Source organism: Mchenga conophoros, linkage group LG17 (genome assembly GCF_057382185.1).
Source record: "Mchenga conophoros isolate Kocher_MC1m ecotype Shallow Benthic linkage group LG17, M_conophoros_male_GT1.1, whole genome shotgun sequence".
Taxonomy (NCBI): domain Eukaryota; kingdom Metazoa; phylum Chordata; class Actinopteri; order Cichliformes; family Cichlidae; genus Mchenga; species Mchenga conophoros.
This window is the reverse complement of record NC_140542.1, coordinates 41,228,260-41,243,733: the sequence shown is the minus strand read 5'-3', so window position 1 is coordinate 41,243,733 and position 15,474 is coordinate 41,228,260. Positions and strand designations below refer to the sequence as shown.

At 42.3% G+C, this 15,474-nt stretch overlaps 1 protein-coding gene and 1 long non-coding RNA gene across 2 annotated transcripts in view; one reads left to right on the top strand and one right to left on the bottom strand.

Annotated features, from left to right (window-relative positions):
- The window catches only part of tmtc1 (transmembrane O-mannosyltransferase targeting cadherins 1), a 94,125-nt gene extending 86,767 nt beyond the window's left edge, over positions 1–7,358 (top strand). Inside the window, exons 18-19 of the mRNA XM_085251029.1 lie at positions 4,658–4,735; positions 5,276–7,358. Of these exons, the coding sequence (XP_085107155.1) occupies positions 4,658–4,735; positions 5,276–5,401 (204 nt within the window). The 3' untranslated portion in view covers positions 5,402–7,358. The remainder of the gene's footprint in view (positions 1–4,657; positions 4,736–5,275) is intronic.
- Positions 7,359–9,920: 2,562 nt separating this feature from the next.
- On the bottom strand, positions 9,921–14,785 carry LOC146556013 (uncharacterized). Its single transcript, XR_014889326.1, has 2 exons — positions 14,405–14,785; positions 9,921–10,769 (listed from the first exon to the last, which is right to left on the bottom strand). It is a non-coding gene; the product is annotated as an uncharacterized LOC146556013 (long non-coding RNA).
- Positions 14,786–15,474: the final 689 nt, after the last annotated feature.

The following is a 15,474-nucleotide window of genomic DNA, read 5'->3' as shown; positions in this document are numbered from 1 at the left end:
TGCGCCTTCTCTTTTCTTTCTTTAAAACATTTTATAAGTCAGTTTACTCTCAAAATTCACTGTTAAATCCAAAACACACCAGATAAAGAAAAGCGAATGGTTCAGTCTAACACATGTGAACCATTAAACGTCTGTAAAACTGTGCAGTTCTGAAACGTAACTTTAACCTCAGCCAAACCGATTTGCTCAGTTGTAAATAAAACAGCGAAGTAAACGTGACCCGACAGACAAAACCTGAGTGAATTAAGTCCAGCGTTTAACCACTGAGAGCTAAAACTCAGGTGAGGTTTCAAAGCTGTGCCAGTGATCGGACATCAGCCGCTGATGAAGCTGTTCGCCTATAAAGTGCTCTGTAAGGAAACAAGCTCCAGCAGCTCTGCGCTCGGGGAAAACACTATATTTACTTATCTTGTGCAGAAAAATGCGCTGACATTGCTTTATATCGAGCGCCGGCTGCCCAGTTAAACTGTGACTATCACCAGGTAACGTGGGCGTGTTTCTTGAATTAGCAGCAGGTGTTAAACAGCTGACAGATGAGGAGGAGGATGCATGCAGGTAAACTGAGGGTCTGCTGAGCTGATCGCTGGTGTCGTGAGAAAAATGTCAGCTCGTTCTTTATGTTACAGAAGCACAGAGACACAAGACCAGGCGGAAAGAGACGATCGTTCGGTGAAAATGAGAATCTGCGAATGCAACATGTGGAACACGGAGAGTGGAATAAACAAACCGGTTAACGTAACCCCCCCCCAAAAAAAAACAAAACAAAACAAACAAAAAAAAAAAAAAACAAACTATAAAAAACTTAAAAAAACAAACAAACAGTTAAGCTGGAACACCGGGGCTGTGAGCTCGGTGCACTCTGTCAGCTGACTGTTAGCAGAGCGAGTGACATCTCTGAAAACATCTGAGCACTTTTGCAAACGTGCTCTATGTTGACAACCTGACCAGACGTGTGAAGATTACGGTGCGACATTCGTGGCTAAAACACTGTTAAAAGTGTAGTTGGTGACAGAAAAACGGGGTATTTTAAAACTACACCACCACCATTGCTGCCTGTGATTTGAAATGCATTCTGGGATACCTGGCTGCCCCAAGTCTACACAAGCAATCGATTATCTAGGATCGACCTGTCTTGACTTATTTTGCACGGCAACCAATCAAATGTTAGAGAAGCTGCATGGCAGCGTTAACCCCGCCCACTTAGTTTGATGGGTGAGGCTGACAGATAAAATTATTTCAAGGGGAGAGATGAAGGGGACAAAAGTGCCAAAATGAATTAAATAAATAAATCATTAAATAATGAATTAAAACTGTCAATAATTATTTAAATGTGTTATTAATTAATTAAATATGTTAATAATTAATTATGTCATTAATTAAATAAATATGTCAATAATTAATTAAATGTGTCAATAATTAATCAATTACATGTGTCGTAAATATTTACGTAATTAATTATTTCCGATTTTAATTCATTATTGCCACATTTAATTAATTATTTAATGGTGTATTTAATTAATTCATTATGGCAGTCCTGGCGTTCCATATTGACCAAGGGTGAGATGTAAAAGGAAAAAGGGAGCTTTTAGAGGTTTCTGACAGAGGAGGTTTATTCACTAACAGTACTAGATGGTAACTAGTGCTTTTTAATAAGCAGCTAACAGCACAAAGCATAACCTAACCTCTGGCTAAACTGCTATTTTAGCAAGATAGGAGAGAGCAGAGCGGAGAGCCGGAAGTGGGGCGCCCGATCTGGCTTCCTACACCTCCCCGCCGGATCGGGCTGTACGCTCTACCTCCCCACTGCCTCCCAAAAAGGGAAGAAGAGCAGAGGGGAGAAGAGCAGAGTATTTTCTTTTCTCTCGCGGTTAGCTGACTGCCTTAGCTGCCCAAGTGATGTCAGCCCTTTTTAACCATAGCCAGTGACTGGTCCTCTCAGCAGTGTCAGCTAGTTCTCTTATAGCCTGCCGTTGCGCCTGTCCTCTGATCCCATTCTCTCTAAGCAGCTTTGCTGTTGTACTGGCAACAAAGCCCCTGCACCGCACTTCCACCGGGTGCACTTTGATCTTCCAGCCTAAATAAATAAATGTGTAAAATGACAGAAAAAATCCTGCTCAGAAAATGTCCTTTTCTCCCCATGCTGTGGATCCACTGTGAAAAATAGACATTTCTGAGTGGATAATGAAAAAACAGCAACTTTTCTGTGACTTAATTGTTATTGTTTATCTATTAATTATCAGTGTAGTTTTAAATTTAATTGCAATGGTGGAAATCTTTATCAGTAGGGAATGATGTAAAACCTATGTCCAAAATATGCTGTGCTGTGTGCTTAAACTTCATTCTCTACAATGTGCATAGCATTTGTAACTGCTCTCACAACAAAGGTGCACGGTACGATGCACGGTCCGCCCAAAGTCATTCAAGAGGTTTTTTTTGCTGTTATTTTTGCTTAATTTCCTCAGTTATTAAGTGCAGATTCATCAGGCTCTCCTGTGTCTTTCCTCTGATCTCTCTTGGCATCATATATTTATTGCACATGCCACACATCAACAGAGATGACACAGAGAAAGATGGAGTCTTCTTTGGAGTGAACATAGCGTTGAACTCGGGTATACATCGAGGTTTCGTTTTTTTGTTCTTGTTTTTGTAAAGTTGAGCAATCTCTGGAAATTCAGCAGAAAGTGAACTGAAAGGAATCAGGTCATTAATGTGATTAAAGTCAGGCAGGCTTGTCCCTGCCTGCTGGCCTTCCTCCCACTGTGGAAGTTCCACCCATTCAGAATTGCTGGCACACTCACAAGAAGTCATCCGAGACCGATGGTTGAGATGCAATCTGCAAAGGAAATTTGTGGAGGATACAGGAAACTTGAAATGACTTTCTGAGGAGGCTTGAGAGGAGAGAAAGCAAACAGAACTGCAAGAGACTGATGATTCTGCCAGAAACGCTGATGGACTGAAAAAGAGACTGGAAGAAACAAGGGTGGGGGTCATCTGAGGTCACTGAAGCTTCAAAGAAGGCCATGTCTGTGCACGTGGGATGTTTTATTTCACAGCATCAGCACAGTGTCTAAAGAAGCCAATGTGAGGCTAACAGCCTGAGAAGCAGTTTGAATTTTACACTTTCAATCAAACGCACTGGTTTATAATATTATAATTTTAATCTCTTACTGCCTGTTGTATTCTAAAACTGAAGGCCCCATCTTATCTTAATGACCTTGTAGTACCATATCACCCTATTAGAGCACTTGGCTCTCGCTCTGCAGGCCTACTTGTTGTTCCTAGAGTATTTAAAAGTAGAATGGGAGGCAGAGCCTTCAGTTTTCAGGCCCCTCTTCTGTGGAACCAGCTTCCAGTTTGGATTCAGGAGACAGACACTATCTCTACTTTCAAGATTAGGCTTCAAACTTTCCTTTTTGCTAAAGCATATAGTTAGGGCTGGACCAGGTGACCCTGAATCCTCCCTTAGTTATGCTGCAATAGACGTAGGCTGCCGGGGATTCCCATGATGCATTGAGTTTTTCCTTTCCAGTCACCTTTCTCACTCACTATGTATTAACAGACCTCTCTGCATTGAATCATATCTGTTATTAACCTCTGTCTCTCTTCCACAGCAGGTCTTTATCCTGTCTTACTTCTCTCTCCCCAATCAATCACAGCAGATGGCCGCCCCTCCCTGAGCCTGGTTCTGCTGGAGGTTTCTTCCTGTTAAAAGGGAGTTTTTCCTTCCCACTGTCGCCAAAGTGCTTGCTCATAGGGGGTCATATGATTGTTGGGCTTTTCTCTGAATCTATTATTGTACGATCTACTGTACAATATAAAGCGCTTTGAGGCGACTGTTGTTGTGATCTGTATAAATAAATTGAATTGAATTGAATTGAAGTCACAGGATCTCCAGGATGCTGCCGAGCTGAAACATAATCACCTAAATACAACAACACTTTATAAAATGGTATAAAGGTTGGCATATCATGTGATATGTCACAAATTATAGTTAGAACATGTTTGTCTTCCTGACTGATGAGTGTTGTTTCTGACCATATGGATCCCTTCATGACCATCTCTAAAGGTCTCTTCTAGCCAGATAATGTCATGGAGTCAAACTGGACTCAATAAGTTATTGAAACCAATGGCAGAGATTTGATTACAGCGCTCCATCAAAATTTGTGTCTTTTTTGAATGGTCAGATCTTACAAATTGAGTTCAGAGAAGTTCAGGAGCCCAACTCTCCAGATCTGAACCCAGTAGTGAACCTTTAGCATGTGTTGCTGTGGGTTATGTGGCTTAGGTGTAACCGCAACCTACACCAGCTGACCAACTAACTATTAAGTCTGGTCGATTCTGTTCATCTGGATGGTCTAGATGAACAGAATCGACCGTTTGGGATTTACTCACCTGGATGATTGAGCATGCATCAAGACATATTGAGTCCGGTCCCACTTCTGCTGTTAAAAATGTTGTGAATGGAAAACCCAGTGTTGTAGCTGCTGCTATCAGTTGGTAAATTTACCAGTGAGCCTTTGAGTAATTTTCAGAAAGCAACTGAAGCAACCAGGTACAAAGCTGCAAGGTTTGTACTTGGTTGCATTATAACAAAAATAATATGTGTTTACCTGAGATTTGCCCCCAGAGATAACTGAGTCCTCTTCTCTATCACCAGAGTTACAAGCTCGCTGTTGAGCTCAAACCAGACCAATCACAGGCCTGGATGAACATGGGAGGAATTCAGCACATCAAGGTAGAAAAGACACATTTAAAATCTGACAATACAACTGAACACTCCTGACAAACTTTACATGTGTCCGACATCTGCGAGCATCAGCATGTACTGTGATGTTTGTGCTATATAAAGTTCTGTCCACTCTACCTCACTCTCTAAATCACTACTGGGGTGGTTGCCCAAGATGTCTGCTGGCTCGTACTGCCCAAGTCTTCCACTACAGAAACCATGTTAGAGGCTGACAGAAACCAACAGCTGTCCTTGGGAAATGGGCCTTGTTGGACCCATCCACCAGTTTGAGCCCAAACCGCACGCCCATTCATGGTGATCACTCACCCCCTTCTGTCTCAAAAAGGTCATGGAAACATGTGCAACAGCTGTGAAGCTGAACTACACATAAGCTGCTAGCAAAAACAGTGTCGTGTTGTGCTGTGATTTTGATCCAGGTCAGGCAGATTTAAACCCAACTCAAAATGACCTCAACCTAATGGCAGAGCTCAGCGGCAGCAGGCAGGTCTAATGTGAAATCAGATTTGTAATATGTGTGTGTTTGTTTAGGGAGATTATGCAGCTGCCAGGATGTACTACCAACGCGCCCTCCTTCTCAGTCCAGGTTCCAAACTTCTGAAGGAAAACCTTGCCAAGCTGGACCGACTGGAGAGGAGACTGACAGGGGCTGTGTAGACTGGTGCCAGTGACACGACACAGTGGGACAAACACTTGCTCTGGAGCCCAAACACCACCCATTAAGACTGTTGAATAAACTTAGTCTGTTACGACGATGGGTAGGAGAGAAAAGAAGTAGGGTGAACCTCTCGGGCCTTCAAAGAGACTGGCCCCCAACTACAGGCCCAAAGCCTTTCCTGAAGGATACAAAGAGAAGCTGGTAAGAGCTCTGTGCATTACCAGCCTGCATCAGCTTTTCTTCAACATGCATATCTGTTTTCAACATTTGCGTTTCATTTTCTTTAAGGCACTTAATCAGAGATCTTCCTGAGCTCTGTGCTCTGCCTTTGAAAATGATTCACATATTTACATTAATGCAATAAAAGTGTGCAGATTTAATGAAGGGAACGAGTGGGCAGGTATTTTCCTGACCCTAAGGTATGAATAATAAAATGATGTAGGTTCAGAAGTCACCTGTTTGCTTTGGGGTTCTTTCAGCTCATGGACACGAAGAACATCAGAGCCCACTGTTTCATGCAAACAAACCATGTCCCAACCTGACATAAGACACCTACACTTCACACAAAGACATTTTTGTGAATCAATGCCCATAAACGGAGGTGTATCGATTATTTTTATGCTTTTGCATGAATTAATATTGAAGACAAATCTCAAATCAAGACCAAGTGTAACCTAACTGTTGGTAAGCCTCAGAGCCAAACATTTATGATGTTGGTAACTTCCAGCTTCTGAAAATTCCAAATCCCAGCCAGCAATGATTTCCATCTCCGTCAGTATCACAGCAAACCAACTCACACAAACTCTTGGAACGTGCTGTCATTTGGATTGTTGTTCTTTATCAATTCAAAATGAAGCGTCTCAGCAAAGTTTTTATTGATTACTTATTATTTTAAAATGAGTGGTAGTACAATGTGGCTTTGGAGTTGGAATCAATCAGGCACATTTAACTCTGAGCAACTCTGAAATTCAGCAGAGGAGCTCTTTGCTGAAACAGTGTCTTGATGCTCTGATATTGTATCCACGGGACACAAAAGTAGTCCCATTTCTGCTGTTACAGTTTATGGCTCCTGCCCTCCAGCAGCTGGGGACTTTCAGACTGCTAACTCTGAACTTCTCTGCAGCAGAAGGAAGTTTTGGCTTGACTGGTTCCTTGTACATTGTTCAGTGGTATAAGTGTAACAATGACATGATTGTATTCTCTGATACATTGTGTCCATCATCAAAAATCACACAGGCAGTGTTACGCTGTCTTGTTTGCAGCATTGTCTGTCCTCAGACTTTTAACTTTACATTTTTAGAAAATAAAATTTCCAAACTCTAATTGAAAATGAGCAAACATCAGATGGTGAATAAAAATTTAAATGAGTTCATTACAGACATCAGATTGCCTCTGTCTATAATGTTTTTTCAGCTAAGATAAGCAACGCACACCGCTATCATACTTGAGCTCCATTCTTGGGCCTCATGATTAAATCAGTAACTATATTAACTAAAGAAGGTTATTTAAAGATCTGCAAAGTAAGTGAAGTTTATATTTGTATAACCCAATGGGAAATAAGGACAGATTCATTTGGATCCCACTCTGCTGGGATATTTAAATGAATATATGTGTAAAGCTCTCTTAAAATGTCATTATTCTGGTAACAGCTGCTTCCTCTCTAGATTACCTAAATCATATTTATCTGATCTCCACTTATGGCAGAAGCTAGAATAAACAGCCTGATGTCACAAGTCTTCAGCAAGTAGAATAAGCTAATGTGTCGGCTCCTGTGTGGAGCTCCAACTTGTGGGTTCATGTGCAACATAACCTCTGAGGAATGGTGTTTCGCTGATCGTTGTGGTTTTATTGATTCTCTCGAGTGAATTTTATTGTGGAATGCCAATGAGATGAAAGTGAAGTGACTAGTGCAGTGACTGGGTTGCACCAAGAAAATAAAATATATCTTTTATTAAATGGTGTTTGGAGTTGTTCTTCTTTTAAATGTCTAAGAAAAAAACATGAAATATTCTCAGTAGATGGATTGGGGCTGCAGTAATGCGGACGCTGCACCGGTCCGTCGTGGTGAAGAGGGAGCTGAGTGTAAAAGCGAAGCTCTCAATTTACCGGTCGATCTACGTCCCTACCCTCACCTATGGCCACGAGCTGTGGGTAGTTCAGTTCAGTTCAGTTCATTTTTATTTCAAACATTTCAAACATGTGCCTTCACAATCATTACAAAATATCATTCCATTATTTGTTTGAAAAGGAGTAGGCTGAAGTATTTACTTATTTGTCCCTACCCCCTCAAGTTTTACCTCTCATTCATTTAATTTTTTTTTGTCTTAAATTAAACAAACAACATATGAAACATATAAACATATGAAGTAAAACAAAACATAACATACATAAATCAAAAACAAGAAATTAGCAAGCCCCACCACAGTATAGTTTCTTTCATATGAAAAATACAGAATGTGTATATTTGCAGATACACAAGTTATGGAAAAACAACAAACCAAAACAAAACAAAAAAACAACCAAAAAAGAACCGCAACACCATTACCAGCAACATTACCATCCTGGGTTAACCCCGTTTTCTTCATTCTTATACTTATTTAAAATTAGGTTTTTATATTTTACTTTAAACTGTTTTATGTTTTGACTGTCTTTTATTTCTTCTGTTAGACTGTTCCATAATTTAACTCCTGCAATTGACATAGTTCTTAAAGTTGTTCTAGCACTTTGTATTTTTAAATTCCATTTCCCTCTTAAGTTATACCCACCTTCTCTTTCTATGAACAATTTACAGATTTCTTTGGGAAGCAATTTATTTCTTACTTTATACATTATTTGCGCTGTTTTAAGCTTCACCAAGTCTTGGAATTTAATAGCTTGCATTTTGACAAAGAGTGCATTTGTATGGTCCCTGTACCCTACATTATTTATTAATCTAATGGCCCTTTTCTGTATTATAGTTATTGTTTGTGTGTTACTTTTGTATGTGTTTCCCCAGACCTCTACACAGTAGCTCATATATGGCAGTAGTAAAGCACAGTATAAAATGTGCAGTGCTTTCTGATCCAACATATGCTTTGCTTTCCCCAGGACGGCAATGCCCCGTGCCAATTTCCCCCGAACATAAGTAATGTGTGGCTTCCAACAGAGCTTGTGGTCAATGATCACCCCAAGAAATTTTATTTCATTTACTCTTTCTAAATATACATTGTCAACACATATTTCTACTTCGATGTTTTTCTTTTGGTTTCCAAACAACATAAATTTGGTTTTATCTAGATTCAATGATAATTTATTTATATCAAACCACTTCTTTAATATCGTTAATTCCTGTGTGATCATTTCCAAAACCTGTGGCAATTCCCCACCTGCACACAGTATATTTGTGTCATCTGCAAATATTACAAACTTTAAAATCTCCGATACTCTGCAGATATCATTTAAGTACATAATAAACATTTTTGGACCCAGTACTGAACCTTGAGGTACTCCACAAGCTATATCCATCAAATTAGATTTATATTCATTTATTTGTACATATTGTTGCCTATTCCCTACATAGCTTTTTAACCATTCCAAAACCACTCCCCTAAACCCGTACTTTTCCAGTTTTTTTAATAGAATTTCATGATTAACAGTATCAAACGCCTTCTTTAGATCTAAGAAAACTCAGAGCGCATACCTCTTATTATCCATACATTCCGTTATCTTTTCCATTAAATCTATCAGTGCCAAAGCTGTTGATCTGTTGTTTCTGAACCCAAACTGACTATCTGTCATTAATTCATATTTTTCCACAAAACTGTCAAATCTTTTTATGAAGAGTTTTTCCAGTATCTTAGAGAACTGGGAGAGTATTGACACTGGTCTATAGTTTGTAAAATTATGTCTTTCACCGGTTTTGTAAATGGGAATACCTTTAGCAACTTTCATTTTTTGTGGAAAAACTCCTTTTTGAAACGACAAGTTGAATATATATTTTAATGGTTTTACGATACCATCAAGTAGTGACCGAAAGAACGAGATCACGGATACAAGCGGCGGAAATGGGCTTCCTCCGAAGGGTGGCTGGCCTCTCCCTTAGAGATAGGGTGAGAAGTTCGGCCATCCAGGAGGGGCTCAGAGTAGAGCCGCTGCTCCTCCACATCGAAAGGAGCCAGCTGAGGTGGTTCGGGCATCTGAGCAGGATGCCCCCTGGGTGCCTCCTGGATGAGGTGTTCCAGGCATGTCCCACCGGGAGGAGGCCCCGGGGCAGACCCAGGACACGCTGGAGAGATTATATCTCTCGGCTGGCCTGGGAACGCCTTGGTGTTCCCCCGGATAAGCTGGAGGAGGTGGCTGGGGAGAGGGAGGTCTGGGCTTCTCTGCTTAGGCTGCTGCCCCCACGACCCGGCCTCGGATAAAGCAGATGAAGATGGATGGATGGAACTTTATCAATAAAACTGTCACGGTCCGCTGTGACGAACCGAGTGGAGAATGCGTGTAATGGACCCAGGTGCGTACACAAGTGAGCAGACGGGAGTGAGCTTTAACAGAAGGCGAGCCTTTTATTGTGGCTGGTAACACAAGAGAAACAAACAAGAATAAGGGCAGCACAAAAGCAATAACTAAACAGAAACCTAAACTGGGAATGAACTAAGGTAAGGCTATGACTTAGAATACAACAGACCGGGCATGGAAACACGGGGGGTGGGAACACAGACGACGCGACACAGACTGTAAGAAACACAGAGACTAAATACACATGAGGGATGATCAGGGGAAGTGGCCACACATGGGAACGCAGCTGACACACATGAACTTAACGACAGGACAGGAGGAGTGAAACTGAATACACTGACAGTGAATGCAGGCCTTCAAAGTAAAACAGGAAACATGAGACATGAACCGGGGAGATGTAGTACAGGGGGAGGTGACAATACTGACAGCATGAACTTGACAGTACAAGACGCACAGACATAAACACACGAAGGGCAAGGGAGACGTAATGCAAGGGTGATATATACAAATGGCTGGACTACCTTAATGAACCTAAACAATCAATAAACATCAAAATAGACTAAACACTGGGTCACACGACCCAGGACCATGACAAAAACAGCTGCAGCTTTCACTACAGCACGTGTGGTACTTTGACCTTTGTACTGTTGTCATCGGTTCATTTTGCAGTTAACATGTGAACATGTTTTTTCATGTCTATTTAAGTGCTATTTATGACACTATGTTTGCACTGAAGCACCGCAGCAATTTCCTAATGTTGTAAACCTGCTCAACATTTGGCAATAAACCCCTTTCTGATTCTGATTCTGATGTTGGATGATCTGTCTGCTGTCACTGGGTGTTGCTGAGGTCTGAATCTGAAGGCAGCTCCTGTAATCACAAAGACAACAGAACCATCAAACTCAAATATAAATTTTATCCCTCAAAATTGAAATAAAGCTGATTTTTTTTTCTTTTTCTTTTTTTCTTTTTTTTTCCTCTTGCCTGTCCCGTTTGGCTCTTTTGCCATCAGAATTATTGTCTAAAGGCAAAGAAAGATGCCCAATGGATTTACTTTACCAAACTGACCATCCCAGCCTTGCCGTAATGGTCCATTTGATTCACCTTTTATTGTTTATTTTATTTTCACTTGCTGAATACGGGACAGACTTGACTGGGGGAAAGAAGGGGAGAAAGAAAGAGGGAAAGAGAAACAGCTGAGAAGAGGGACGGGGGAGAAGGGCAAAAAAACAAAAACCAACAGAACGGGCAGAGAAAAAAAATGCATATATCAATCACCTGGATCACCTGCTGAGAAAGAAAAAAGAAAACAAGCAGAAGAGAACAAGAGTAATAGAATAAACAGCATCACAATGATATATGGGAATATGACAGTAAATACTAAATATTAAACATTATTGTGCAGCACATAAGATCAACAGAACACAGTGTGCTTTGAGGTAGGAGCCAAAAAGGGTGTAGTTTGTGGGTGTGATCACCCGTGTGTACACCTGTGAGCATGGACGCGCTTGTTTTTTGTTTTTTTAAAAGGTTCCTTCATGTAATAATCTGCTAGAGGGTGTGGGGGGGCCACAGCCCCGTCCTCCAGGGCATGAAGCAGGTATGGAGGAGATCAAAACTCCAGACATCCAGAGGCCCCCAGAACACAAGAGACCAAGGAAGACCAACAGAGGGGCAGCCGCGCCACTGTCCCAGAAAGAGCTGAGGAGAGTCCCAGATGAGGACTCACTCAGCAGCCGCGGAGCAGAAACCAGGGGGAGTTGCAGTGACGCACCCGTGAGCTCCGCCGGCAGCCAGCCGTGCCTGAGTGACCGAGCCCCAGGCCGAGAGGCCGGGGGCACCCCACCTCTGAAGTGGCCCGAGCGAGCCCCAGGCTCCAGGCCCCGACAAGCGGCCGCCAAGGAGTGAGCCGGTGTGTACCTGGATGCCCATCCCCAGACACAAAGAACCACCAACGCACCGATGTCTGAGGGAGTCCGCCACTGGCAGGGGAAGTGGTGGTAGGGGGAGATAGGCCTCCAAACCTTGGAGGGCCTGAGATGTCCCCAGAGAGGTGGCGCCTGACACCCAACCTGACATATAGACACAGACATACAGGCACACACAGACACAAACATCCATTCCCACCCTCATGCTCTCATATGCACTTACTCCACACTCAACCAACGTGGAGACAGACATAAAGAGACGCCGTACACACGATCACACTCCCCAAGCGTACTCTACGAACCGGGTCTAGGTACCCTTGCCCCTGGAGGGGGGAACTGCACCCAGACCCAGGTGGTGTTACCCTTTTCCCTGCGGTGGGGAGAGGCAGACCGCCCCGACTCCGCAGCAGCAGGGAGGCCCCACACTCCAGACCGCAGTCGGACGGCCAACTCCTCCTCCTAGCCCCCCTGCTCCAGCAGGCCGCAGAGAACGGGGGTGAGAGAAGACTCCAAACCTCCCTCCACCCACTCATTGTAGTGTTGATGTATGTGTGTTCTAAGGTGCATTTAAAACCCAGGAGGGCATGGAGCTACCTGCCAAGGAGCAGCAGGTAAGCGCATAGTCCCTCCTGCTAGCCCTCAATGTCTACGTGTATTCAAAATTGAGAGGTGGGCAACAACGCCAGGGGTGAGGTGTACACCCTGATGGTCTTTTGGAGTCCGTGTAGCGTGCCCACCCCCAAGGTCCTATATGTATGTGTAATGAGAGTGTGAGTAATGTGAATGTCTAAGTTGTGGGATAAAATTGAGGCAGAGGCAGCCAGAAGGGGACAGGGGGGTAGCCTCCTCTGCACCCTGGTGACATACCCCTACTCCAAGGCCCTGCATGTGTGGGTGGTTGTGGTGGAGCGGGAAGAGGGAGGCAGCTGGAGATGGGGAGGGAAGGAAGGGAGGGGCAAGTGACCCCCATACTCCGCGACCCGCCAGGGAAAGTTAAAGTCATTCAGCCATCTGTTTATACATGGTTTAGCTTTAAAGTATCTGCATTTGTGAATAAAATTTTTTCCCATAAACAAAAACGTCCTAATCAACAGGTCAAAATCTGCATTCTCAGCAAGTATTCCAAATACTTCACAGATACTTCACCTCTTTTTTGATGTGTATATTATTTATTGCTTGCAGGGGACACTCATGCAGAGCTAGAATTTCGCATTTATTAATATTCAGCTGTAGGCCAGAAGCTTTGGAGAAGTGGTTGATCACCTGTACCCACCGACGCATGTATCAAGCTCACAGAGTGAAACCTGTATCGGTGCGTGCGTCGCTTTAAGAAAAAGTCACGTGATCGATACAGCTGCTGTATCGCTCATTGCCAACGCGCCAAACTGTGTTTAAAAGGTACCGCATCCGCATCTGCCAACGGAACGAGTCTCCACCAAAAAAAAGACAAAATTACTCTCGCAAAGATAAAAAAAAAAAATACACATCTCTCCATAACAAAATGGAGCCCGAAAGAAAAAGAAATGTTTCTGCTGCGGGGGATCATTTTGATCTTTTAACTGCAAATAGTTAGTCTGTCTTTGTTTCAGTGTGATCTATCAGAATAGAAAAAACAGCAATGTGACCTGCAGTGTAAATTATTTATTTTATTTTATGCAGGTTAAATGTCGCATCTGTTCTGCATTTCTTACACAAACAAAAGCACCTCCTCAGTGTTAAGGCATTACAGAGCCAAACATGAAGATGAGGAGATAAACACACCGAGAATGAACACAGGTAGGCCTATACTGACACTGAACAGCTTTATCATCTTTTTTTTTTTTTTTATTAAAATGTGTTTTATTATTTTGAAATCAAACATCTAGGAAGACTGTTCTGGACCAGGCAGTCCTGAATTTTATTATAAAAGACTGCCAACCCCTTAGTATTGTGGAGAGTGTCGGAGAGAAACATTCCAAGATCAGAGGATCCTTTAACATACTGGGGGAAAAGGAAGACATCCGAACCTTTTCCACCTGGCTTTACAGTTTTTGTGTACCCCAGCTTCATTTATGCCTCTGAGTTTTCCAAAGCTGGGGAAATGGTGTCAAAAAAACACAATAGACTGAATGCAAAAACATTGAATAAACTTATTTTTCTTAAACTCTGAGTCAATTACATTTAAATGGGTAATATTATATTCACAATACTTTCATTTTAATTTTCACTTAATGTCATTCACAATATTTGAAATGTAAAAGATATAAAATGATTCCATGGAAAGTACAATACCTTACAGTGTAAACAAGTATGACTAGGTCATTGAATCAGTGTCTGTTGTGAGTCTCAAGTAAGTTGCCTGCAATGATATTTAAGGTCCAGCAGGTGTCAGTATGGAGCAAAACAGCAACACTGTGTCGACACAGTATCGATACTGTTATGTATTTAGTAAAATCAGTTTATAGTTTGTGGTACTACTTTCTGTTACATAGTAGAGAACACAAAGTGTGGTGTATGTGCGCATTGATATGCCTGCGCCTTTCCTTAGACTGGTTATTAAAGTAAATCACTACAACTAAAGAAGGCGTCGTTACTTACCAGTTAAGTTATAAGAGAGAATATAACAGATACAGTTTTGGGAATGTGCTGAAACGCCTCACGAGGCCTCACTACCTCAGGCTGTCAGGTTAAAACACTCGGTCGTGTTTTCGTAGCGTAAACGCTGGCACTCCTCTCAGAGCCTACGCTCTATCTGCTATTCCCGAACAGAGATACGCAAGTTTCTCCGTGACTGCAGCTGCCAGTCAAAGCTGTTATGATGACGTTTCACAACAATTTAACATCACCACTCTAGGAATTAGAATCACACTTATGGGAAAGGAGACCCCTTGAACATAAATCAGCGTGATGAGAACTATTGAAAACAAAAGAAAGAATCTTTGAAAAAAAAAAATCTGAGGAGAATAAATTTATTTTAGTCTGACCCCAGTCCCATCTGCTAACGTGGAGGGGGGGGGGGGGTTATGACCTATACTGCAGCCAGACACCAGGGGGCGATAGAGACGTTTTGGCTTCAATGGGCAAAACAATGGGCAAAACATGCACATGCTCTTTGAGAGCTTGTTCCCGGCTCGTAACCAGCCCGCTCTGCCGTCAAGGACGATCATTGGCTAATGGTCATCATGTGACTGATGGAAGCCAGATCCCTCTGATTAGCAAAACTGTGATTAATAGTTAAATGCTATTGTTGAGGGGCACAGGCAGGAGTCCACATGCACACATAGAAAATAAAGAAAAGGGCACTTCGGGCACCAATCAGGAGAGGGCCAGGTGCTCCCCCCCCCCCCCCTCCCCTCATGCACGTGCATTACAGTCTAAGAGTACAGTACAGTAATAATAATTGTACAGTAACTGTAATGCTGGTTAGTGACTGAGCAGCCTGGCGACTTTTCTCAGTTTCTTATATAAACTGTTTTAGTGTCTCATCTTCAGCTGCAGGTCCCAACATCCTTCAATTCAGTCAGAGCAGCAGATCTAATGTCTGCATGACTTTAATCAACATTCAGGCTCACAGTTATTTCTTTAATCAGGGTAAAATCACTCATGTGCACAGATTAACTGACGACTGCTCATCTTAGATGTTATGGTGACGTTGCACCAATTTAATG